The 24,847-nt window shown below is 44.1% G+C and overlaps 2 protein-coding genes and 1 pseudogene across 4 annotated transcripts; 1 reads left to right on the top strand and 2 right to left on the bottom strand.

Moving 5' to 3' along the window:
- Positions 1-463: 463 nt before the first annotated feature.
- LOC115114623 (vasculin-like protein 1) lies at positions 464-10,693 on the bottom strand. Of its 3 annotated transcripts, none has more exons than XM_029643024.1 (11): positions 10,391-10,691; positions 7,187-8,381; positions 6,990-7,104; positions 5,195-5,324; positions 4,718-5,055; positions 4,419-4,494; positions 3,934-4,283; positions 3,603-3,761; positions 3,254-3,378; positions 3,074-3,176; positions 464-832 (listed from the first exon to the last, which is right to left on the bottom strand). In XM_029643024.1, exons 3-11 carry the CDS (start codon positions 7,047-7,049, stop codon positions 686-688), a joined length of 1,488 nt encoding a protein of 495 aa, XP_029498884.1. In that variant the 5' UTR covers positions 7,050-7,104; positions 7,187-8,381; positions 10,391-10,691; the 3' UTR covers positions 464-685. The 3 variants fall into 3 exon arrangements, with proteins under 3 accessions (XP_029498884.1, XP_064869605.1, XP_064869606.1); XM_065013533.1 differs by lacking the exon at positions 10,391-10,691 and adding an exon at positions 9,684-9,860; XM_065013534.1 differs by having other exon boundaries at positions 769-849; positions 10,391-10,693.
- On the top strand, positions 7,266-12,295 carry LOC115114872 (transmembrane protein 69-like; annotated as a pseudogene).
- On the bottom strand, positions 12,269-22,188 carry ipp (intracisternal A particle-promoted polypeptide). Its single transcript, XM_065013532.1, has 10 exons — positions 22,094-22,188; positions 20,879-21,349; positions 20,563-20,774; positions 20,153-20,372; positions 19,798-19,953; positions 19,435-19,602; positions 19,127-19,264; positions 18,759-18,881; positions 18,402-18,622; positions 12,269-15,638 (listed from the first exon to the last, which is right to left on the bottom strand). Exons 2-10 carry the CDS (start codon positions 21,237-21,239, stop codon positions 15,414-15,416), a joined length of 1,824 nt encoding a protein of 607 aa, XP_064869604.1. The 5' UTR covers positions 21,240-21,349; positions 22,094-22,188; the 3' UTR covers positions 12,269-15,413.
- Between the last annotated feature and the right edge of the window lie 2,659 nt (positions 22,189-24,847).

Genomic DNA, 24,847 nt, shown 5'->3' with positions numbered 1-24,847 from the left:
TGCAGGGTTTACTGTGATTGCAGGCTCTGAACGGAGGGATATTGCCTTTAAATTTCAACCGCACTGATTGAATCTAGGCTTAAGTCTCTGGCTTAGTGGTAACAAGTCTGCATGGTTTGTTCATTTTTTCATTTGATTTATAGGAGAGGTGAGAAACTGGGAACTATTGACTGTCAGGTTTGTGTACTGTTAAGCAGCTGGATTCAATCCGTATAGCAGTAGATCTGTTAAAATGAAGGTTCTCTCCGATTGAGCTGACATGCAGCGTTCACCGTGAACTTCGCATTTAAATCGAGGTATAACAGAACTTGGATACAAATTGAATCCAGCCCTAACTGCTAGACCACCCAGCACGGTTAACACTATTAGACAGTTGTCTATGGTGACTGAATCCACATGTCATTGATTAACCATGATCGCAATCCAACTCATTCATAGACACAATCAGAACACCAAGGCCTGATTCCTATTGAAACGTCAGGATACCATTTTAATATTGTTAGTCTCTTAAATCAGATGTGCATTGCCCTTTTCTTGACGAACACTCAGTTCCACAAAGCGAGGGAAGAGGTGCAAACGCAGGAAAAATACATCTGCATGGCTGAGCAGGAACTTCCACTGGAATTTCCCCTTGTGCAAGAATAAGTCAAACAGGTGTTCTGAAGACGAGGGGTGTGTGTGTTCTTTAAAGCCACTTCGTCAAGTTGACATCATCATCGTCTGAGGTCTGGCTGCTGGTTTCAGACTCGGAGCCCTCGTCCTTTTCTAAGTGGGCCTCGGCAACACACCTCCAGTGGGTGAAGTGGAGGGGGATGATCCCATTCCTCTTCAGCTAGGAAGAACAAGAACCTAAGTGAAAACACAAACCTAAGCCTTATTTATACCTGGTGTTAACATGCGTCCTTTGTCCTTATCTTATCCACATTCTGATGGTGCCCACACTAGCCGTTGCATCTACACATTGTAGTATTGTGTGTCTCATATCCGTCTGTGTCCACATTGTGACCAGATTTGCCGGTTACTCCCTGTACACATTTTACAGATTCTTTCAAAATATGAATGTATTTAATTTAAAACAAGTATTGATTGTAAGCTATAAAAAGAGTACCAGTATCAGTCAAAAGTTTGGACACCATTTATTTGTACTATTTTCCCCACGTAGAATAATAGTGAAGACATCCAAACTATGACATGACACATGGAATCCTGTAGTAACCAAAAGTATCAGACCAAGCCTGGTCCCTCAAAATATATTTTGGATTTGAGGTTCTTCAAAGTAGCCACCCTTTGCCTTGATGACAGCCTTGCACACTCTTGGCATTCTCTCAACCAGCTTCATGAGGTAGTCACCTAAAATTGCATTCCAATTAACAAGTGTGCCTTCTTAAAAGTGAATGTGGAATGTCTTTCCTAAATGCATTTGACCAATCAGTTGTGTTGTGACAAGGTAGGGGTGGTATACAGAAGATAGCCCTATTGGGTAAAAGAACAAGTCCATATTATGGCAAGAACAGCTCAAATAAGCAAAGAGAAACAACAGTCCATTACTTTAAGACATGGTCAGTCAATTAGGAAAATTTCAATAACTGAACATTTCTTCAAGTGCTCTCGCAAAAACCATCAATTGCTATGATGAAACTGGCTCTCATGAGGACCACCACAGGAATGGAAAACCCAGAGTTACCTCTGCTGTAGAGAAGTTCATTAGTTACCAGCCTCAGAAATTTCAGCCCAAATAAATGCTTCAGAGTTCAAGTAACAGACACATCTCAACATCAACTGTTCAGAGGAGACTGCGTGAATCAGGCCTTCATGGTCGAATTGCTGCAAAGAAACCACTACTAAAGGACACCAATAATAAGAAGAGACTTGCTTGGGCCAAGAAACACAAGCAATGGACATTTTGGAAATCTCTCTTTTGGTCTGATGAGTCCAAATTTGACATTTCTGGTTCTAACCGCCGTGTCTTTGTGAGATGCAGAGTAGGTGAACGGATGATCTCATGTGTGGTTCCCACCGTGAAGCATGGAGGAGGTGGTGTGATGGTGCTTTGCTGGTGACACTGTCGTGATTTATTTAGAATTCAAGGCACACTTAACCAGCATTCTATAGCGATACACCATCCCATCTGGTTTGCACTTAATGGGACTCATTGTTCTTCAACAGGACAATGACCCAACACACCTCCAGGCTGTGTAAGGGCTATTTGACCAAGGAGAGTGATGGAGTGCTGCATCAGATGACCTGGCCTCCAAAATCACCCGACCTCAACCTAATTGAGATGGTCTGGGATGAGTCGGACTGCAGAGTGAAGGAAAAGCACCCAACAAGTGCTCAGCATATGTGGGAATTCCTTCAAGACTGTTGGAAAAGCATTCCTCATGAAGCTGGTTGAGAGAATGCCAAGATTGTGCAAGGCTGTCATCAAGGCAAAGCATGGCTACTTTGAAGAATCTAAAATATATTTAGATTTTTAAAAAACACCTTTTTTTGGTTCCTACATGATTCAATATGTGTTATTTCATAGTGTTGACGTCTTCACTGTTATTCTACAATGTAGAAAAATAGTAAAAATTAAGAAAAACCCTTGAATGTCCAAACTTTTGACTGGTATTGTATAGATGTATAAAAACTCCCAGTATTTTATTTTTCCAAGTATTGATGCCATAAGTCCATTGCACTAAATGTCAATGATTTTAAGAGGCCAGTATGATGATGATTTAAATGGTTTGACCATGCAGATCAGTCAGATCACAAGGAGACTTTTAATAATCTACACCGGTCAAAAGATTTGGGCACAATCAGAATGTGGACAAAGGACGCATGTTAGACCCAGGTATAAATGGGTCTCCAGACACAAGCCTGGTCCCACACTATGTGCTTGAGACAACTCTACCGTACAGCATGACAGCAATGGAAGAGTTGGCAACAGCACATACACTAGGCTACCTAAGCACTAGCCATTTTCATTATATTTAAACATGTCACTTCCTATGAGGTTTAAAGCAGTCACCGAAGATGCTCATAACATTAATGGTATTATTGTAAGATCGTGTCACAAACTCAGACGTACATGTTCAGTTTTAGTCTGGAACTCTCTGAGCTCTTCCTGAGTCAGGGGCAGGAAGCTGTCATCGTTTTCTGGGTATTCCTGCCAGCCCATGGCCTTCAGTAACCTGCAACGAAACAGTGAACACTGCTTAATAGAGTGATGGTGTGTGTGTGTGTGTGTGTGTGTGTATGTCAGTCATACCGGTGTTCTGCCTCCAGTGAGCTAGACAAGTGATCAGTGTCTGAGTCGCTGAGGGAGTGAGACAGGCCGTTCTCATTGCAGACTCCCTGGCTGTAGGCTTTGGGCTCTGGGGTGCTGCTCTCGCCCTGAGGAGTAATTTACACCAAATAATAGACTCCAAAATAAAACAGGTCACTTCTGCTTACATATGTAGTGAGCCATGTGACGCTCCACATTTGACATGCCTCTGGTTTATTTTCGTTCAGTCAGACTGTGAATTTACCTTCAATTGGTTTGAATGTAACATTTTGGATGTTGTTTTGGAGGGCCTTTGCGTCCCATTGGGACATTTTCTAGGGGTGTTATGTACCTCTCCAGGTGTCCCAGGGCTGCTGCTGGAGGTCAGGTCACCGGTGACCTCGTCCTTCAGCGTCCGCAGGAAGTCACTCTTCCGGTCTGGTCCGCGCCGCATCAGCTTCAGCCGTGACGACGAGGTGATGTCTATGGGAGGAGTCGTACTGAAAGGACGCTGATAGAAAAGAGAGGGAGGAAAAATGTTGAGCCCTTGCTTGTGGTTTCTAACAGTTACGTAAACCTTTTCTCCCTTTATTTTGTTCCTCGGGACTGGATTTGTATGGCCTGCTATACGCTCTCCATGAACCCCTTTGGCCTGTGTAGGGGGTCTGGAGAGCTGCCCTCACCTCTTTGGGGGTGTTGTGGCTATGTAGCTGGGTGGCGGGTTTGGCTGCAGACACAGGGCTGGTGAAGACAGAGTCTCGTCCTGACAGGTGGAGGCCAGGCTTGGTGGAGTCTCTCCCACTCGGCTTCCACTGAGGGGGCTTGGTGGGCACCATGGCAGACTTAGGCACCAGGTTCTTATAGACTGAGTGGGTAGAGCTAGTGATGGTGGGCAGGGCTTTGCTGCCATTGATGGGCGGGGCTCCGGAGCTGGCGAAGCCAGTAGAGAACACAGTGCATCCTGGGTCCTCCTTGGAAACCTTCTTGATCACCAGCATCTTAGACACCATCTGCTTGCCACTAGGCGGGTTCTCTGGAGAGATGGGAGCAACTAGTTAGGAGGGGTGTAATGACATGGAGACAAAGGGAGTGGGCTGAACTTTGGAAAGATGTTACTGGTGTCAACTTTGTAATGTCAATAGATCAATTCATCTATTAGAGGGATTACCCCATACTCCAGCGTGAGGAGCCACTGGCCTCATCTGGTTCCCAGGCTTTCCAGTTGTTTCAGGGTTAAGGGAGGGCTGGTAGGAAAACATTGACATTACTTCACAAGTTTGTATATACAGTATATTTCCTATGATGTTTTATGTTTAGCTGTACCAAGCCAGGTATTTTCCGTTAGGTCTTAATGTCACTATGCCCATTGACTAATATGTGACAAATGGCACAGTACCTCAAGACTGTAAAATGTGACAAGAAGTTGTCAAGAGTTTTCAAGGAATGGAGGATGAGATTATTACTTACAAAGTCCTCTTCCACAAACTTCAGATTGTCCTCCCTGCTGTGTTCATCATTGGGGAACTTGTCCTGGTAGAGGGTCCCAGGGGCGCTCTTGCGGGGATGGAAGTTGCCGTTGCGCTGCCGGTGTCCCCCCTGCCTGTCCCCTCCTCCCGTCCCATGGCGTTTGGGTTGGCGCCCCAGGTGGTGGTGCCTGTCCTGTGCTGCCCGTGGCGCCCCGTGCCAGGTGGGATGAGCCTCCTTCCAGCAGGATCCCCCCGCTAGACCACCGTGCCCCCCCTTCGCCACCCCAGAGTCCACGGAGTCATGTCTCAGGAGGAGAGAGGGCTGCTGCCACCCATCACCTGCAGACACACACAGGACAGTAAGTTTAATACTATGTAACGAAACAAACACAGCTCTTTCAAGCAGGCTGTCAACAAACCACATATCACAAACACGTTTTTGGGGGGGCGCGCAGGGGGTTCTGATCGTCAGGGTTACCTGCGGGGGCATGCAGGGGCCCGTTGTTAAAGAAGCCATCGGAGGAGTTGTGTCGGCGGCGGCTCACGGCAGCACGGCTGTTCCGGTGGTGATGGGGGTCGCCATGCTTCTCTAGGCTGGCTGCAGGGGACTGGATACAAAAATAAAACGTTCATATTTTTGTCACGTGCACAAGTACAGTGTAATGCCTTTCTTGTAACCGCATTCCCAACAATGCAGTAATCAATAGTATTATAAATAGAACAAAAACACACTAGAAATAACAACACTAGAAAGTAAGTAAGCCATGTACGGGGTAAAAAAAAAGTCTAAGAAAAACACCAGAAGAAACACAAAAAAGTTGCGTCTGAGCTCGCAAGACTGCAGCCATAGAGTACGACGTCATCATTGTCAACACAAAAAAAAGGCCAGTGAAGTGAAACCACGTGCTCCCAGATCATACCCCTAGTCTTCTAGTACCTCCACACACACAATTATGAAACAGGAACGAATTCTCTCACAACAAACGCAACATTTTTCATCTGATTTATTTATCAATACAATGTCACACAGATACATAATACACATACACTATATATACAAAGTATGTGGACATCTTTTCAAATGAGTGGATTCAGCCATTTCAGCCACACAAGTTGCTGACAGATTTATAACATAGAACACACCGCCATGCAATCTCAATAGCCAAACATTGACAGTAGAATGGCCTTATTGAAGAGCTCAGTGACGTTCAAAGTGGCACCGTCATAGGATGCCACCTTTCCAACAAGTCAGTTCATCAAATACTGCCCTGCTAGAGCTGCCCTAGTCAACTGTAAATGCTGTAATTGTGAAGTGGCAACGTCTAGGAGCAAAAACGGCTCAGCTGCGAAGTGGTGGGCCACACAAGCTTACAGAACGGGACCACCGAGTGCTGAAGCGCGCAGCTCGTACAACTCGATGGGACTGACCTCAACCCCATCGAACACCTTTCAGATGAATTGGAATGCCAACTGCGAGCCAGGCCTAATCACCCAACATCAGTGCCTGACCTCACTAATGCTCTTGGCTGAATGGAAGAAAGTCCCTGCAGCAATTTTCCAACATCTAGTGTAAGGCCTTCCCCAGAAGGCAGCTTAGCAGCGTAGGTTTGGTGTTTATGTAATAACTTTGTGTTGTCCATCAGTCACTACTATCAGCTTGATCTTACTGGACTGCCAATGTTGAGATCGGTATCCACAACTAATTTGGCTGGTGTACAACCTGAAAAAAAATCACCTGGTATAGGCTACACTCTGACGACCAGATTACTCCAAGCTCTTGCTGAGAGTAAAAAAACACGGTTCTCATTTAGCTGAATCTCAATCCCATGTCTAGTAGTCCCATGAGCAAGACAACACCACAACAGGCTCTCCTGCTTTTTACACTTCTGTCTCTGTCCATTCACCTTCCCTTTCTAGTTAAATAAAGGTTAAATAAAAAATAAAATGTATTCTACTGCTTTCACTTACCACAGAAAAAAAACACATTAGAAATCAATCATACAGAGACTGGAAGATAGCAATTCTATGAGGAATGATAATAAAACAAGCAAAATCCCCTTTACTCCCTGTCAGTTTCTTCATCCTCTCTCCATTACAGTCTACATTCATTCAATATGACTTCCTTGTTTTTCTCCTGTCGGTTTCCCTTCATACAAACTGTATCTCTGACTATTTTTCCCGTGCTGATTGCAGTCAGTCTGCCCCCAATAAGCCTGCCCCTGCTTGTACGCACACACAAACGTACATAAATACCCACACAAACACGGTCTCACCTTGGCAGGCTGGGGCGTGGAGAAGTTAAGCCAGGCAGGAACAAAGTCATGCTGCGCCATTTAGGTCCAGTGTCTCCTGTCAGTGGATCGAGGCATCAAACCTCATGGCAAGGATCTGACACAGAGTAAAATGAATGAGAAATCTTGGATTTTGGGACAAAAGAAACACATGGTTACATAAGACTTGTCATTATTACCCCAGAGTCTTTGGCTCTGAAGTCCTCTCCTCTTCCTCTTGGTCTCTGCCTCCTCTGTGGGATTGACTCAGAGTGTGTGATGGAGAGCAGCACCTCACTGCCGAGCCCTCCTCCTCCTCCAGGACAGAACAGCCCCTTTCCCCAGAGGCAGACCCCGTCGTCCAGGGTGAAAAGTTGGGAGTCGGGTCACAAGATTCTGGGATTATCTGGAATGGTGATCCAGAGGCGCGTTGTTACCCCCAAATTCGTCCTGATCACTCTACCGAAGCAGGTAGGATTCTTTGTCAGGGGAAGAGACACATGGAACCTGCTTGATCCGTTTTGTGAAACAGAAGGTTCTGATTGGCGGGCTCAGTAGACAGGCAAGTGAATTGCCTAATGGGAGAGGCAGGTGCAGGTCGTCTGCTGAGATTGGAAGCTCTGGGGCATCGAGCCCTGTCAGTGTGAACGGGACAGTTTCACTATGACATCAGAAGTGTGCTAGAAGGAGGTTCTGGCTCTTCTCCTGCCACTATGAGTGCCAGCTCTTAGTCATTTTAGGCTCTACCCAAACGCATGCAGAAAATAAATAAATTCAGAGACCTCTTTTTATTCCAATGGAGGTCACTGAAATCCACAGCTCACCTCATTAAACTGGTGAAAAGGCTGTCTGGGGTTGAAGGGGAAAAAAAGGGTGTCTAGTATTACAGTCACATGACAGTAAAGGCAGTAGAATCCACTGTTACATTTCTGACATCTTCAATTCCGGTCAGTGAAATGTTGATACTGCAGAACAACCCATTATAATGCAGCTTTTCAATGCATGCTAAGGACAATGGTGTCTCAATGGCTGATTAGATTGGTTGCTTTCTTCATCTGTTCTATTATATTTGCTGGTATAATTAGCTGTAGTTGTGTGGTTGAAGGATGAGAGTGCAAAGGTTTTTAAACAGTATAACAGCAATTGCTTACAATCAGTGTTCTGTGTGTCACAACACACCTGGGACACTTGGTTGAAAGACAAAAAATAAACTTGTCCATAAAAGAGGGAACCTCTGAAAGGCAAATATCTTCCTTTCTTCAAAGCAAAGAAAGTGTAGGAACATATGGAGCATGTGTCAGAAGGACAGGTGCTGTGCAGTTACTCCTAGTATTTTCCGTCCTCTTGTAGCGTTGCTTTCACATGTAGTAGTATCTGCACTTATGCAGACCGGACCTGCAAACACAAAAACATAAATACTTTTGAATCTCAGACACACCGGTAAGGTTATAATGCACAGACCCTTAGCTTACAAGTTTATGCAGGTGTATACCCGAGTCATGTTTCCAGCACAATATGTAGTGTATGTCAAACTTGATGAATAGTTCTCCCAGAACACCTTTGATGAACCCACAATATAGCTTCTCATTCAAAAGACAGCAAACACATTGTAATGGTAAAAAGAAACGTTTTGAAGCTAAACATAATCAAAAACCGGAGCTCTTGAGACATTTTATACTCTCTTATAAAACTGCAAGCTTTTATCAAATATGTATACCAGTCTAAAAATATTCTAGACCTGAAATGTTTCTCTCTCCCAGCCCCTGATCTAAATCGGGCAGTGAGTGATTGTGTTCTAAACTACTAAGAACTGCAACCCACTCACAGCATGTCATCAGCATTAATGATCATAAAGCTGTAGTGCTTCCTAAATACAAATCAATAAACATGACTTGCCTAGTTAAAAGGTACAATTATATATTTTTTATTAAAATATCCTTTATAGCACTGTGATAGGCTGTCCAATGGCTTCCATTGTGTATTGAGTTGACCAAGTTATTGTGGACACATTCACTTTTACAAACAAGTTAAGGCACTGTCAAAATTCTTAGCAAGTTAAGAAATAATTTGAGCAGATTCAGGAAGCAAAAACTTTGATCACTGCTAGCTAATTATCTGGCTAGCTACAAAAGTATGGACACCCCTTCAAATTAGTGGATTCGGCTATTACAGCCACAACTGTTGCAGACAGGTGTATAAAATTGAGCACACAGCCATGCAATCGCCATAGACAAACATTGGCAGTAGTATGGCCTTACTGAAGAGCTCAGTAACTTTCAACGTGGTGAAGTGGAAACGTCTAGGGGCAACAACGGCTCAGCCGCAAAGTGGTAGACCACACAAGCTCACAGAACGGGACTGCAGAGCTCTGTAGTGCGTAAAAACCGTCAGTCCTCTGTTGTAACACTCACTAGTGAGTTCCAAACTGCCTCTGGAAGCAACGTCAGAAAAATAACTGTTCGTCGGGAGCTTCATGAAATTAGTTTACATTGCCGAGCAGCAGCACACAAGCCTAAGATCCCCATGCACAATGCCAAGCGTTATCTGGAGTGGTGCAAAGCTCGCCGCCATTGGACTGGAGCAGTGGAAACGTGTTCTCTGGAGTGATGAATCGCGCTTCACCATCTGGCAGTCCGACGGCCGAATCAGGGTTAGCCGGATGCCAGGAGAACGCTACCTACCCAAATGCATACTTACAACTGTAAAGTTTGGTGGAGGAGGAATAATGGTCCGGGGCTGTTTCGCATGGTTTGGGCTTAGTTCCAGTAAAGGGAAATCTTAACGCTACAGCATACATTGATATTCTAGATGATTCTGTGCTTCCAACTTTGTGGCAACAGTTTGGAGAAGGTATTTTATCAGGACAATTTCTCCTGTGCAGAATGCGAGGTCCATAGAGAAGTGGTTTGTTGAGATCGGTGTGGAAGAACTTGACTGGCCTCCACAAAGCCCTGACCTCAACCCCATCGACCACGTTTGGGAAGAATTGGAGCGCCGACTACGAGCCAGGCCTAATCACCCAACATCAGTGCCGGACCTCACTAATGCTCTTGTGGAAAGCCTTCCCAGAAGAGTGTAGGCTGCTTCTGCAGCAAAGGGGGAACCAACTCCATATTAATGCTAATAGGCTATGATTTTGGTATGAGATGTTCAACGAGTAGGTATCCACATACTTTTGGCCATGCAATGTACAGTATATTCCTTGTAAACTCGTTGTAACCAAGTTGTTAGCAAGCTAGTTAGCCACGACTATCACCAAAGTTAGCAAGTCAACTAGCTAACATGCAGTAACTCGCAAAACTACGACCCAGTCTCAAACACATACAATATATTTTTGCAACAGAGTAACGTGAAGTTGTTTCTAATATTGCTGTCAAATTTCTGCAAATAAAAGGTAAACAGACCTTCGCTTCGTTGGCACAACACGGCTTCAAAATGGCTACCGCGTTAGCCCACACCGGGTCGGGGGATTCGGGCGCTAGCTAGCTAATAACGTTAGCTTGCTAGATTTTATAGGATGATGCCAAAACCTACTTATATCAAGCAATATCTTCACGAAATATGATTTAAAAAATATATCTTGACTATTAATATTCCTTTAGCACTGCAATACTTTCGTCCTATGTGCCTCCAGATTAAAGTGGCGATTGGGTGTTTGTTTGGATTTTTGGTGCGCTCGCGGAGTTGACTTATCTGGGGTACGTTCAAGTTCTTATAATTTTGCAACCTCAGGCGCGTAGCATTTTGTTTCAAATTGAATAGGAGTGTGATTTTTTGTATACTAAAAACGTCGAAACAGATTAGAAATAAATTAGAGTTAAAACATTTTGCGATCAAAATTGTCTTTATTTCTTTATTTAACCTTTATTTAACTAGGCAAGTCAGAAACAAATTCGTATTTACAATGATGGCCAACCGGGGAACAGGGGGTTAACTGCCTTGTTCAGGGGCAGAACGACAGATTTTTACCTTGTCAGCTCGGGGATTCGATCCAGTACCTGCCATCCTTGTTTAACTAGTACTAAAACAAAGTACTACTAGCTAGCTACATATTTGTGATATTGAATGCGACACACTATTTTCCAGAAAGGCGCACTAATCGATCGTTGCGGAAATCAAACTTTCGTCAGACACAGTGAATCGAGTAATCGACCTTACAAGCCTATGCAATGGCTAATTTTATTATTGATCTGCACAACGTGAAGTTCGTAAAATGCACATTCACCTCTTCCCCTTTTAGTTACATTTGTTAAAATCTAATTTGCATTGAATAGACAATTGAATCCTTGTGTGGTAAGTAGAAACATTACACCAGCTTCTATGACACCATCATATTGGTCTATCTGTCAAATTGACCTTGCAACAAATAGCCAAAAACATCAGGGTTCTCTGGACCAGGATAGACACAGTGGGCCAGATCATATTAAACCCTACTGAGAAATGCTTTCAGCAACACTGTCTTTATTTTACTCCTAGGGTCCAACATGGCGATCTCTGCAACGGATACACAGGGGGTCCAGCTGCACAGTGAAGAGGGAATGTTTTTACACCAGTTCCAACCACTTGATATCTCCACAAGTTTCCATGGTGACTTCGATACTGTTCTGGAGACTAGCCTCCTCCAGGTTCCGCTCCCAGGACCCCTGGGAGGAGAGAACCAACATCGCCTCAGTATGAAAACCCTGGTCAATGCCTCGGCTTCTCCACCCTCCTTCCATTCCTGGGTGCCCCCCTGCTGATAGCAGTGACCCAGTCCTACCTCCCTGAGGTGGCCTACGCCCAGGTGGTCTATGGGGCCTCCATAATGTCCTTCCTGGGCCGGGGCCTACTGGGGCTTTCCCTGCCCAGCACGACTGGATGAACCTGGGCAACAGTGTGGTGCCCTCCCTGCTGGCCTGGCTGGCTCTGCACTCTAGGGACAACATTGCAGAAGGAGCCCTGGTGGTTATCATGGGGCTGTGCCTGGCCCTGCACAACAATCAAACTCTGCTGCCTGGCTACCCCGGCTAGTTGAAAGCCTTGGAAACCATACTTACTCTGGTGGCTACCTTCTCCCTGGATGCCACATTGACACTGAAGGAGATGTGCCCGGAGAAGAAGATCAAGACAGTTGACTAGGTAATGGTGGTGAGGGGATACTGACTCAGAGGTTACACTTGAGAGCTAAAGTATCTCAAGACAAGTGAATGAATAGTGGAACACAGATCAGGGTCTTGTTCAGTAGGAGTTAACGGGAGAAAATGGAGGTGTTGCAACATTGTTTAAAACAACAACAAAAAAAATGACATTTTCACATATGGATTTTCTTTTAATCAATGTGTTATTCATGACACATCTGTTCCTCAACAGGTGAGAATTGAAATATAAATTTACTTTAATCTAGTGCCGTTGCTGAATGAAGGTGATACAAGCTACAGTATTTTCAAACAAAGGGACATTTCTCAATGTTTTTGGAATGGTGAGTACTGACTAAAAAGGCACTGATATTTACAGTGTTTTTCTTTTTTATATATATATATATATATATATATACACACATATATATATATATATACACACACACACACACAATGGCTGCGTTTGTCAATGCAACATATTAAACAGAAATACTTGAGTGCAACAGTTCTACTACAGAGTAATGTACCTTAGTGATCATTTAACAAACGCTGTGAGCACAGCAGAACGATACCATAAGCTTACCATTTCCAACCGTAACAAAGTTTCACATGAGGGGCCATAAGTAACATTTTGCTCATAGTAGCTTCTTCCTTCAGCAGTCAAGTAAGTGCAGTACAAGGTATAATATAACTCAGTGTAAACACATGAAGCTCATCGCACTAGAGGTCAGTCAACCTTCAGTCAACATGGATAACTCACAACTCTCATGGAAGTTAAACATAGTTTTGGTGGTAATTTTGAGAAATTGAAGTTGGGCAAAATTAATATAAAAATTTCCATTAAAAGTGCACCGGTTGAAACAATTCATAGGATATCAAAGAGTGACAGCCAGCCATCCCATTCTCAGAAACAGACAAACATCCTTCGTACACTTCAGTGGAGAATATAATGGTCCTGAAAGTGCCAATGTTTTTAAGTTCACACAAATAAGCTGAGACAATACAGTAACAATGAAAGCTATTGACCATCCAGAAACACTGGCACACTTCTCTGAAACAGAACAGTGAAGTGACTGACTGATGGAAACAGATGGGTCTGCCATGTGACTGACTGGGAGTAAGTACTGTAGCCTAGCCAGCTCATTTGAATCAACAGTTTCTTGGTTGGCAGTGTCCCAGTCATCCGTTTGGCTCAATGTACGTTTAGTTCAGTTACATAAAAGCAATAAAAAAAACAATCCAGAACAACAAAACAATCCAAACATTCCGAAATCCATCTATTCCACAAAAAGTGATTTGTCTGGTATTTTGAGAAAACACCAAACTCTTCTAGCTAAAAAAGTCTGTGTTCATGCTCTGTGAAGAGCATAAAAGAGTATTCTACAAGTCTCATCCCAACTGTAGTTCACCCTCCATTAGCTAACAGAGTACAATGTGTGACCATGGGTATAGCAGATAACGGAATTTGATTCTGCTGCGGCATTCTGCCACTGCTGTTCAAAAGTTAAATACATTGCTGGTGAAGGTCATGTTGATAATAAACTTGAGGACTCGTCTTTGATATGGCTAAGAACATCATATGCAGTTGTCTAGTGTGTCCAACCTGGGTAGCAAACCCAGTCTCCTGCTGCACCACCGAGTCAGCCCGCTAAGGGCAAATTCATGATAACGGAATTACGCTGAGACTCACTTTAAAATATGTCAAACAAAAACCAATGATTACAAAGTTAAACCATAGAACTCTATGCACAATGCCTACTTTGAACAATTTCCAATGGAAATTTTTACAAAAACACATTTACATTAAGAACTGTGCCGTTACAAAGTTTGGTAACAGAATAAAACGGAGGGAGATTTTACTGTAATTCTGTTACGAAACTTTGCATCTGCACAGTTTTTCTAGTAAATGTATATTTTGTTACTGTGTAAATTGTTCAAAGTAGTAGTTGTGCATGGAGTTATATGGTTTGTTAAACTTAGAAATATGTTTTTTTATTCACTCATGACTGCATGGCCAGGCACGACTCCAACACCATCATTAAGTTTGCTGATGACAACAGTGGTAGGCCTGATCACCGACAACAATGAGACAGCCTATAGGGAGGAGGTCAGAGACCTGACCGTGTGGTGCAAGGACAACAACCTCTCCCTCAATGTAATCAAGACAAAGGAGATGATTGTGGACTACAGGAAAAGGAGGACCAAGCACGCCCTCATTCTCATTGACGGGGCTATAGTGGAGCAGGTTGAGAGCTTCAAGTTCCTTGGCGTGCACATCACCAACAAATTAACATGGTCCAAGCACACCAAGATAATCGTGAAGAGGGCACGACAAAACCTATTTCCCTCAGGAGACTGAAAATATTTGGCATGGGTTCTCAGATCCTCAAAAGGTTTTACAGCTGCACCATTGAGAGCATCCTGACGGGTTGCATCACTGCCTGGTATGGCAACTGCTCGGCCTCCGACCGCAAGGCACTACAGAGGGTAGTGCGTACGGCCCAGTACATCACTGGGGCCAAGCTTCCTGCCATCCAGGACCTCTATACAAGGCGGTGTCAGAGGAAGGCCCTAAAAATGGTCAAATAATCCAGCCACCCTAGTCATAGACTGTTCTCTTTGCTACCGCACGGAAAGCGGTACCGGAGTGCCAAGTCTAGGTCCAAGAGGCTCCTAAATAGCTTCTACCCCCAAGCCATAAGACTCTTGAACAGCTAATCAAATGGTTACCCTGACTATTTGCATTGCCCCCCCCCACACACACTGCTGCTACTCTTATTATCTATGCATAGTCACTTTAATAACTCTCCCTACATCGACATCGGTGCCCCTGTACATTGACTCTGTACCGGTATGCCCTGTATATAACCCCGCTATTGTTATTTGCTGCTTCTCTTTAAATTATTTGTTATTCTTATCTCTCACTTTGTTTATAGGTATTTTCTTAAAACTGCATTGTTGGTTAAGGGCTTGTAAGTAAGCATTTCACGAAGGTCTACACCTGTTGTATTTGGCGCTTGTGACAAATACAATTTGATTTGTTTGGCATACATTTTAAAGTGAAAAATCTGAGTCTTCTGATACCATGGAATTGCCCCAAAGCTAAAGCCATTTTGGCCTTTATAGCTCTGTAGCTAACTCAAGTATCCAAATCTCAAGCAAGGTTACTCATCATGTAATCTCACGGTGCCAGACATAAAACCACATTCTCGTCTGAGAATGAGATTTGTTCCAGAAAAAAAGAAAACGGCTACTCATCAGGTTTCGCGGTTCACCGAACCACCTCCCTTGGTTCTACTACGGCTCAATCTCAGAGCACGGCCACACCCCCGTCACAGCGACTGGTGATCATGTTGCCAATCTCCGTCCAGGTGTCCAGGTGGGGGTCGTAAATCTCCACAGAGTCCACCGTCACGGGGGCCGAGAAGTCTCTGCTGGAGGCCCGTCCCCCCACGGCGTACAGCAGTCCGTTAACGGCTGACACGGACACCCCGGCCCTCGCCACTGCCATGGGGGCCACCTCCACCCATTTCTCCTATTAGAGGGAAGGAGTAATGGATACATATTTGAGAGAGACCGTCTGAGGGAAATCAGAGGCGTTGTAGTTTCCATCTACAGTTGAAGTCGGAAGTTTACATACACCTTAACCAAATACATTTAAACTCAGTTTTTCACAATTCCTGACATTTAATCCTAGTAAAAATTCCCTGTCTTAGGTCAGTTAAAATAAAGTGGTGATCCTAAGAATGTGAAATGTCAGAACATTAGTAGAGAGAATTCAGCTTTTATTTCTTTCATCACATTCCCAGTGGGTCAGAAGTTTACATACACTCAATTAGTATTTGGTAACATTGTCTTTAAAGGGCGCCAGTGGCGAATTTGCCAATCTTGGTGTTCACTGGCAAATGCCAAACGTCCTGCACAGTGTTGGGCTGTAAGCTCAACCCCCACCTGTGGACGTCGGGCCCTCATACCACCCTCATGGAGTCTGTTTCTGACCGTTTGAGCAGACACATGCACATTTGTGGCCTACTGGAGGTCATTTGCAGGGCTCTGGCAGTGCTCCTCCTTGCACAAAGGCGGAGGTAGCGGTCCTGCTGCTGGGTTGTTGCCCTCCTACGGCCTCCTCCACGTCTCCTGATGTACTGGCCTGTCTCCTGGTAGCGCCTCCATGCTCTGGACACTACGCTGACAGACACAGCAAACCTTCTTGCCACAGCTCGCATTGATGTGCCATCCTGGATGAGCTGCACTACCTGAGCCACTTGTGTGGGTTGTAGACTCCGTTTCATGCTACCACTAGAGTGAAAGCACCGCCAGCATTCAAAAGTGACCAAAACATCAGCCAGGAAGCATAGGAACTGAGAAGTGGTCTGTGGTCCCCACCTGCAGAACCACTCCTTTATTGGGAGTGTCTTGCTTATTGCCTATAATTTTCACCTGTTGTCTATTCCATTTACACAACATGTGAAATGTATTGTCAATCAGTGTTGCTTCCTAAGTGGACAGTTTGATTTCACAGAAGTGTGATTGACTTGGAGTTACATTGTGTTGTTTAAGTGTTCCCTTTGCTCAAAAAAATTGTGTACATCCACACCTCCAATTAACTCAAATTATGTCAATTAGCCCATCAGAAGCTTCTAAAGCCATGACAGTCAATTTAGTATATGTAAACTTCTGACACACTGGAATTGTGATACAGGGAATTATAAATTAAATAATCTGTCTGTAAACAATTGTTGGAAAAATGACTTGTCATGCACAAAGTAGATGTCGTAACCGACTTGCCAAAACTATAGTTTGTTAACAAGAAATGTGTGGAGTGGTTTAAAAACTAGTTTTAATGACTCCAACATAAGTGTATGTAAACTTCCGACTTCAACTGTACATAAAGCTATGATGAGGTATGGTGACAACGTGTGGCTTTTTAAACAAGGCAGTATTTACAGTGCATTCCGGAAGTATTCAGATCTCTTGACTTTTTACACATTTTGTTAGGTTACAGTCTTATTCTAAAATTGATTTACATTTTTTTTATTATGCTACACGCTTGGCACATCTGTATTTTGGGAGTTTCTCCCATTCTTCTCTGCAGATCCTCTCAAACACTGTCAGGTTGGATGGGGAGCATTGCTGCACAGCTATTTTCAGGTCTCTCCAGAGATGTTCGATCAGGTTCAAGTCCAGGCTCTGGCTGGGCCACTCAAAGACATTCAGAGACTTGTCCCAAAGTCACTCCTGCATTGTCTTGGCTGTGTGCTTAGGGTTGTTGTCCCAGTCTGAGGTCCTGAGAGCTCTGGAGCAGGTTTTCATAAAGGATCTCTCTCTGTACTTTGCTCCGTTCATCTTTCCCTTGATCCTGATTAGTCTTCCAATCCCTGCTGCTTAAAAACATCCCCACAGCATGATGCTGCCTCCATTATGCTTCACCGTATGGATGGTGCCAGGTTTCCTCCAGACGTGACGCTTGGCATTCAGGCCAAATAGTTCAATATTGGTTTCTTTAGACCAGAGAATGTTGTTTCTCATGGTCCTTTAGGTACCTTTTGGCAAACTCCAGGTGGGCTGTCATGTGCATTTTACTGAGGAGTGGCATCTGTCTGGCCACTACCATAAAGGCCTAATTGGTAGAGTGCTGGAGAGATAGTTGTCCATCTGTAAGGTTCTCTGATCTCCAGAGGAACTCTGGAGCTCTGTCAGAGTGACCATCAGGTTCTTGGTCACCTCCCTGAACATGGCCCTTCTCCCCTGATTGCTCAGTTTGGACAGGCAGCCAGCTCTAGGAAGAGTCTTGGTGATTCCAAACTTCTTCCATTTAAGAATGATGAGGGCCACTGTGTTCTTGGGGACCATCAATGCTGCAGAAATGTTTTGGTACCCTTCTCCAGAGCGGTGCAGCGACACAATCCTGTCTCTGAGCTTTACGGACAATTCCTTTGACCTCATGACTTGGTTTTTGCTCATGCACTGTCAACTGTGGGACCTTTATATAGACAGTTGTGTGCCTTCCCAAATCATGTCCAATCAATTGAATTTACCACAGGTGGCCTCCATTCAAGTTGTAGAAATATCTCAAGGATGATGAATGGAAACACGATGCATCTCATAGCAAAGGGTTTGAATACGTATGTCTAAGGTATGTTTTGTATTTTTTTTTATACATTTGCAAAAATGTCTAAAAACCTATTCTCGCTTTCTCATTATTTTAGAATAAGGCTAACGTAACAAAATGTGGAAAAGGGAAGAGGGTTTGAATACTTTCCGAATGCACTGTATAAATCCACCATAACTCCCTCACCTCTTCAGGGCAGTATTTCTCTACCGTCTCCAGGGAGCCCAGTGCCTCGTTCCAGCCCCCCACAGCGTAGATGCAGTTGTTGAGGCAGGCCACGCCCACGTAGGCCCGCCGGGTCACCATGACTGGCAGGGCACTCCAGCGCCGGGAAATGGGGTCGTACACCTCTGCAGAACGCAGCTCCATCCCCTCATCACTAATCCCCCCGATCACATAGATGAAGCCTAGACATAGGGGAGATGGGAATGATCAGCGGCCATTCAGAAATTCTGACATTGAGACAGCGGAAGCAATTATATTGATACAGTACATTCTCTTGTAAATGTTTTATGTATTGTTGTTATGTATGAATTGAATTACCCTGTAACTCGCAGCATCCAAAGTAATACCGAGGCACTGCCATGCTTCCAATGATCTCCCACTTATTCTCTGTCGGGTCGTAGCGCTCCATTGTCTTCCCTATCTCTGATCCAACCCAACCACCTGCAGGAACACAGCAACATGGTATTAATACCTTATCCCATAGACCCAAGTGACAGACTCTTGGACACTAATTTCTTCATTCCTTTCTTTAAAAAAAATAACTGATCTGACATGACTGTTTTGGTGAAAGCTATGCAGTGGAAACCTTGCTTTCACCTGTTCAATCATGTTAGATCTGTGATGACTTCAAGGAGGGGAAAAATAAGCATATATTCCCAATCAAGGCCTTTGATTCGTTAGTTTACCCAGTGCGTAGAGAGCCCCGTGACAGGGGCAGACCCCGACACCACAGCGAGGGAAATTGAGAGAGGCCACAGCTGCCCATTGCTTAGTCACCGGGTCGTATCTCTCTGTGCAGTCAAATATCATGGAGTCCTTCTCCCCTGGGAAATGACAAGAAACAGAATCCTAGACATATAACTGTATTGCCCTGAGGAAGACACAGGTTGAAACACATGGCATGTTCTCCGTACAAACAAACACAGAACCACACAGACAGGACTCATTACTGAGTGGACTATCCTGGTTAAATAAATAAAATTAAGAGTCTCACCTCCAACGACATAGATCATGCCCTCCAGCACAGCCACTCCCAGCCCGCTACGGGCCTGGTGCAGGGAGGACACAGTGGTCCAGTACTGGCTGAATGAGTCAAAGCGTTCCACGCAGCTCAGGGCCCGGCTGTCACTCCAACGGCCGCCCTGCAGCCGAGTGTAGCCTCCTGAGACAGGGGAAACCAACCGTGACGCAAAAGCCTGGATCACTTCATGAAATGGAATAATTCAATTTGGATCGAGCTGGTACTCATATAATCTGCTGAGTTTACACTGAAGATGCTACAACAAAAGTGATCACCCCAGTTCTGTTGTCATCAACATATAAAGGTGGCCAGGTGCTGAACTGAGGCTTGACCTACCTATGGCATAGAGGTATTTCCTGGCCTTTCTCCTTGGCCTCATCTTGGCTGGCTGTAACAGGCTGTACACCTTATTCTCTTTGGGAGACTTGCTGACCTCTGTGTATTCCCTCAGCAGTGTCTGCAGCGCCACCCGCAGGCTGAAGTCAGAAATGCCTACACAGAGAAATTATATGATGTCATCGATTAGCAGCACAACAATAAAAATCAGGGGGAAAGATACTGGTTTGGGGATAGGTACATTTTAATGGTGTGAGGAATAAAAAAGGATTTAAGAAAATCAGTTCTTGATAAATCAGGAGAAATAAGGACATTCCTTCATGACAAATCAGGAGGAAACATCTTTCCATCTAACCTTCGATGTACTTGAAGAGTCTCTGTGGGGAGAGCAGGGGGAACCTGACTGGGTCCAGCACCTCCACCACATGCTTCTTCCTCTTGGTCACGTCCTGCAGGACCCAGTCCATGGCCGCCGTGAACACCTGGTACTCATCCTCGATTCGCAGCTCCTCACTCCGCAGCAGCTTCACCAGCTGGCCCTTGGACAGGCCCCAGAACTCGTCCGACACACACACCTAAAGGTCAGATGTTTTGAATGTGATTTCGTTTTTTGATGTCAGTGGTAACAGGTTATTCACTTTTTGTTACACACCCTCAGCAGATTAGAATGAGATGAAAGGAGAAAAGAGCCTCAGAGAGGCAAAGAGGGAAGAGAGAATCTGAAGACAGACAGAAATGGAGGAAGAAAGAGACCATGCGTAGCACCTCCAGAAAGTGGACCTGGATGTAGTTCTCAGTGAACGCCAGCATGTCTATGCAGGCGATCTGCTCAAGGAACTGGTATACCCCCACACAGTTGGACGGGTCCATGTGGCCCTTGAGGAACTCTCCACAGATAGACACCACCTCACTCAGCTGTAGCATGTCTGCTGCTACCATCAGCTCCTGCATGTTCTCCACAGTCACGTTAATCATACCTGGACGGGTTCAGTTCAAAGAAACACAAAGAAATCTGTATCATGTATTACTGTTCTTTGTATGAACACACTCAGTAAATTGTACATTTCCTGACAGGGCAAACCTGTGTATATGAACTCCAGCAGGACCTCAAACACTGGTGCCTCCACCCCCAGGATCTGGACCTCTTCCTTGTCTGCCTCGCTCATCCCCCCAGAGAAGAGAGCGGAGAAGTAGGGGCTGCTTGCAGCCAGGACCAGCTTGTGGACACTGAACACACGGCCTCCCAGCCGCAGCCTTACGTCACAGAAATCTGTCCGGAGGCGCATCTTGTTCATCTGGGCCAGGATGAGTCGGGCGTAGCGGTCCGATGCAAACAGAGCCTGCTCAGCAGACTGGGTCGTCACACTAGTTGCAGGTATGTCACCGCCGCCAGAGCCACTGCTCCCAGGTGGGGAGCGAGGTGGAAACATCACAGAGGACATGGTGGCTCAGTCACAGGGAGGGAAAGAGACGGGGGCGGTGTCACAGACACGGTCTACCCTTACTGCAGCTTCATGGTGCAGGACTCTTCAAGTGGACACAACATCTGACTCTAGGGAGAAGAGCACGAGAAACATGAAAGATGATACAGTATGTTATGTTACATTTGAGATTGTAACAAGCTGGTATAACATTACAATACAAAATAACATCATTATGATAAAAAGTTCCAAATATTTGATGCTGGTGTTCTGTTTGTTGCTTTTGTCTTCAACTGTGTTTGTGAGAACAAGAAATAAGAGGGGGGTGAATTATTTCCTCTATTGAGTTCAAGTGATGCATTATATAACTGTTCATGTATCAGTTATCAAAAAGGTCCCTTGTTTTTATATCACCACCACCATCTGGACTAGTTCAAACTGTACAACCAGCTCATGACAACATATTTGCTATAAAACACAGCATTTCATCCACCATTGATCTGTGACTTTGCTCTATGGATGCTAGCTAAATATTGGATACAAAAAGAATGAAGTTAGTTCACCTCACTTACTAGCAAACAGACCGAGATGGATTTACAATAATGTTAATTTTGTTCACGGTATAAAAAGTATAGCAGCATCATCAGATGGATTGGTGTGTCCCACTAGTCTGGCTACTAGTGTACCGTCGCCCTAGAGATCAGTTGGTCGGTAAGCAAACATACCTGCAGCTAACGTTAGCTAGCCAACGTTAGCGCCTGCTAAATTATGTGACAGATAGGGTCAGACCATTTTATTATTTGAATGCTAAATTACGATAATCGAACATGTTCAAATAGAACCTTGTCTACACAAAGGAAATATAATACGCCAACCTGTACAGTTGCTTGTTAGTCCACATTAAGTTTTCAAGTTAGTTAATTTCCAGCAGGCAACTTCCGCAAACAGATCTGTCAATCTTTTTTCTGGATCGACTGTACGGTCTTAAGTGGAAGGAATACTAGGTCTAACTAAGCAAATACCAAACGTATAATGAAGTCAACACCAGTAGATGGCATCATTGCCCTTGGCGTGCAAGTGAAACACATGCAAAAAAGAACCAGGGTTGGGACCAAAGGCCTGCATTGCTGCCTGCTTGCCTACCAAAATGAAGGACACAGTCATTGAGTTAAAACCACATGATTATTATATCTAGAATTCTGCATGTAGCATGTGGTCGTAAGGAAAAGCAAGACATGGCCCATAGTTTGCAATATCTCTATCTTTTCTGTAATTTGGTTATAATTTGCCCACAGTGCTGTTGATTGTTAAATGAAAGGGCACACAGTGAGGGTTAACATTTTTTAAATAGGGTTTAAGAGGTCATGGGCCCTAGCCTTGTATATAATCCACCAGACTGAATTCCGCTGCGCTATTGGTTGTGAACCATTCATGTAAGCTTGCGAGATCAGACGGTTTGTGAGGCTTTACATGGCCCCTACATGCACTTACTGCAAACTTGCCTGTAGCCCTTGCTTCGTGCTTAAGCTATTAACATTATGGCCATTGACTGTGTGAAACAACTGGCTAATCAGATATGTAAATTAGAGCAGAATCAGGACAGTAAGCCTATAACAAGCTCGTTAATGGTTTTTGTAGAACATAGGCTACTGTACGAAAAGTGAATTCATTCAATTTACTTTTTGAACCTGAACCTGTTGACTATCGTTAACTAGACTTTCTTTGGCCTGACGACACAGGGCGGCGGACATTTATAGCCCACCAACCCATTACTTCTTTCATTTTTGGGACATTTGGATGATTTGATTGTCTGGAACCCTGTTCACGGTGTCTGAAACCTGTTCCTCTTTAACCTTAAGGTTAAAAAGGTCAATTAATCAAGACAATCAAGAAATTGGTTCAATTAGCTCATTCGATTTAAAGAAGATCTTCAAATCCCTCTTCTTCTCCACTAGTCAGCCCTTTATAAATAGAATCTATAAATCAAGTCAAAGTTTATTGGTTGCGTACACAGTTTAGCAGATGTTATAGTAGGTGCAGTGAAATGCTTATGTTACTAGCTCCTAACAATGCAGTAAAATGTCAAATCTTTTGAAATTATAAATTAAATCAAGAAATAGTGGAAGTAATTAAATTAACAATTCAAATAGCACTGTAACAGTAATCCAAATGCAATCTACATGTATATACAGCAAATTAATTTACACAAGAATGATATGTACAGCAGTAGATATATTAGAGTGAGCTATGTCAAGAATCCAGTATATAAATAAATATACAGTGTGTATTAACAGTGTAACTAAAATGCAATGTACTGTACAGAAGTAGAAATATTAGAATGAGCTATGTCGCAAATACAGTATTTAAATGCACAGTACAAAACCCCATGGCAAAATGGACAGAATTGCAGGAAATTAGCTTCCGGTCCAGAATACGGAATATAGAAAGTATGGACAGCATTAGAATAGAAAAGGTATGTACAGCAGTAGTTGTATAGGATGAGCCATGATACAATTTATACATATAAAGTGGGTAAAACGGTATTTAGTGACCAGTGTTCAATGACTCTATGGACATAGGGCAGCAGTCTCTAAGATGCAGGGTAGAAGGGTACACCTGATATCCATGCAGGTGAAGGGTACACCTGATATCCATTCAGGTGCAGCGTACACCTGATATCCATTCAGGTGCAGCGTACACCTGATATCCATTCAGTGAGGTTTTGTATCTCATGTATCTCCCTAATGTCAAATGCCGTCTGTTCTGTGGCCTTGTGGGGGATATCATCAGTAGAGTATCTTCGCCTGACTCTAGGTCTTACATCCTTTTACTCCTCCTGGCTGACCTCGCCATCCTTACCACTTCCAGCTCTAATTCCTCCGTGATTAGTCACCAGCGGCCCTCCAGCCATCTGCATGTAGCTAATGGTTTCCAATCCCAGGCCACATCCAAGTGACACTGGCCCTGTGCCAGCCCAGTGGCCATATTAATATTTCAGAGCTGAACACCTTTACACGGTTGACTGTCGAGGTGGACGGAGGTTCTTGTTCACGGACAGAGGTGAGATAATTTTGTGAGGATTATGAGGGGGCCCGGGCCAATTGGGTTCCGCAGTTAAATCAGACGTCATACTCAGTGCAAGTGGACTCAAATTGATCAGGTGAGACTCGTGAGAGTAACTGGGATGGAAAAGAGGACTCCCGGGTAAACTGTGGCAATTGTAAGTGGATTTTCCTGGATAAATAAATACATTCATAATCATAATTATATGATGAGGGTGAGTGAAGAAGGGTTATGAGGTTTAATTAGAGGAGGACAGTGTGTGAAAGACGGATCCCCTGGCTGCCAAACTAGCTCCTACAGATCATATTTGCTGGATTAGCATCCCCCTGGATGGTTTGTTAGCAAGCATAGGGCGGTCAGTCAGGAAGTAGTAGCCTACTAAAACTGCTGAACCAGCAGAACGTCTGGCCTCAACCCTCTACCTGACCAGAGATGCCAGAGGTAGCCTTTGCCAAAAGGTCAAGCCGAAAACAACCATGTAAGGTTACATAAACATGGAACAATGTAAGACTTCATGGTAAAACTTAATGAAAGGATTCTAAGTAGTCTATAAACAGTTAATTGTT

This window comes from Oncorhynchus nerka, linkage group LG9b, assembly GCF_034236695.1.
Source record: "Oncorhynchus nerka isolate Pitt River linkage group LG9b, Oner_Uvic_2.0, whole genome shotgun sequence".
In the NCBI taxonomy this organism is placed as follows: Eukaryota; Metazoa; Chordata; class Actinopteri; order Salmoniformes; family Salmonidae; genus Oncorhynchus; species Oncorhynchus nerka.
Note: the sequence above shows the minus strand (reverse complement) of the source record. Positions and strands in the feature narration are given on the sequence as shown.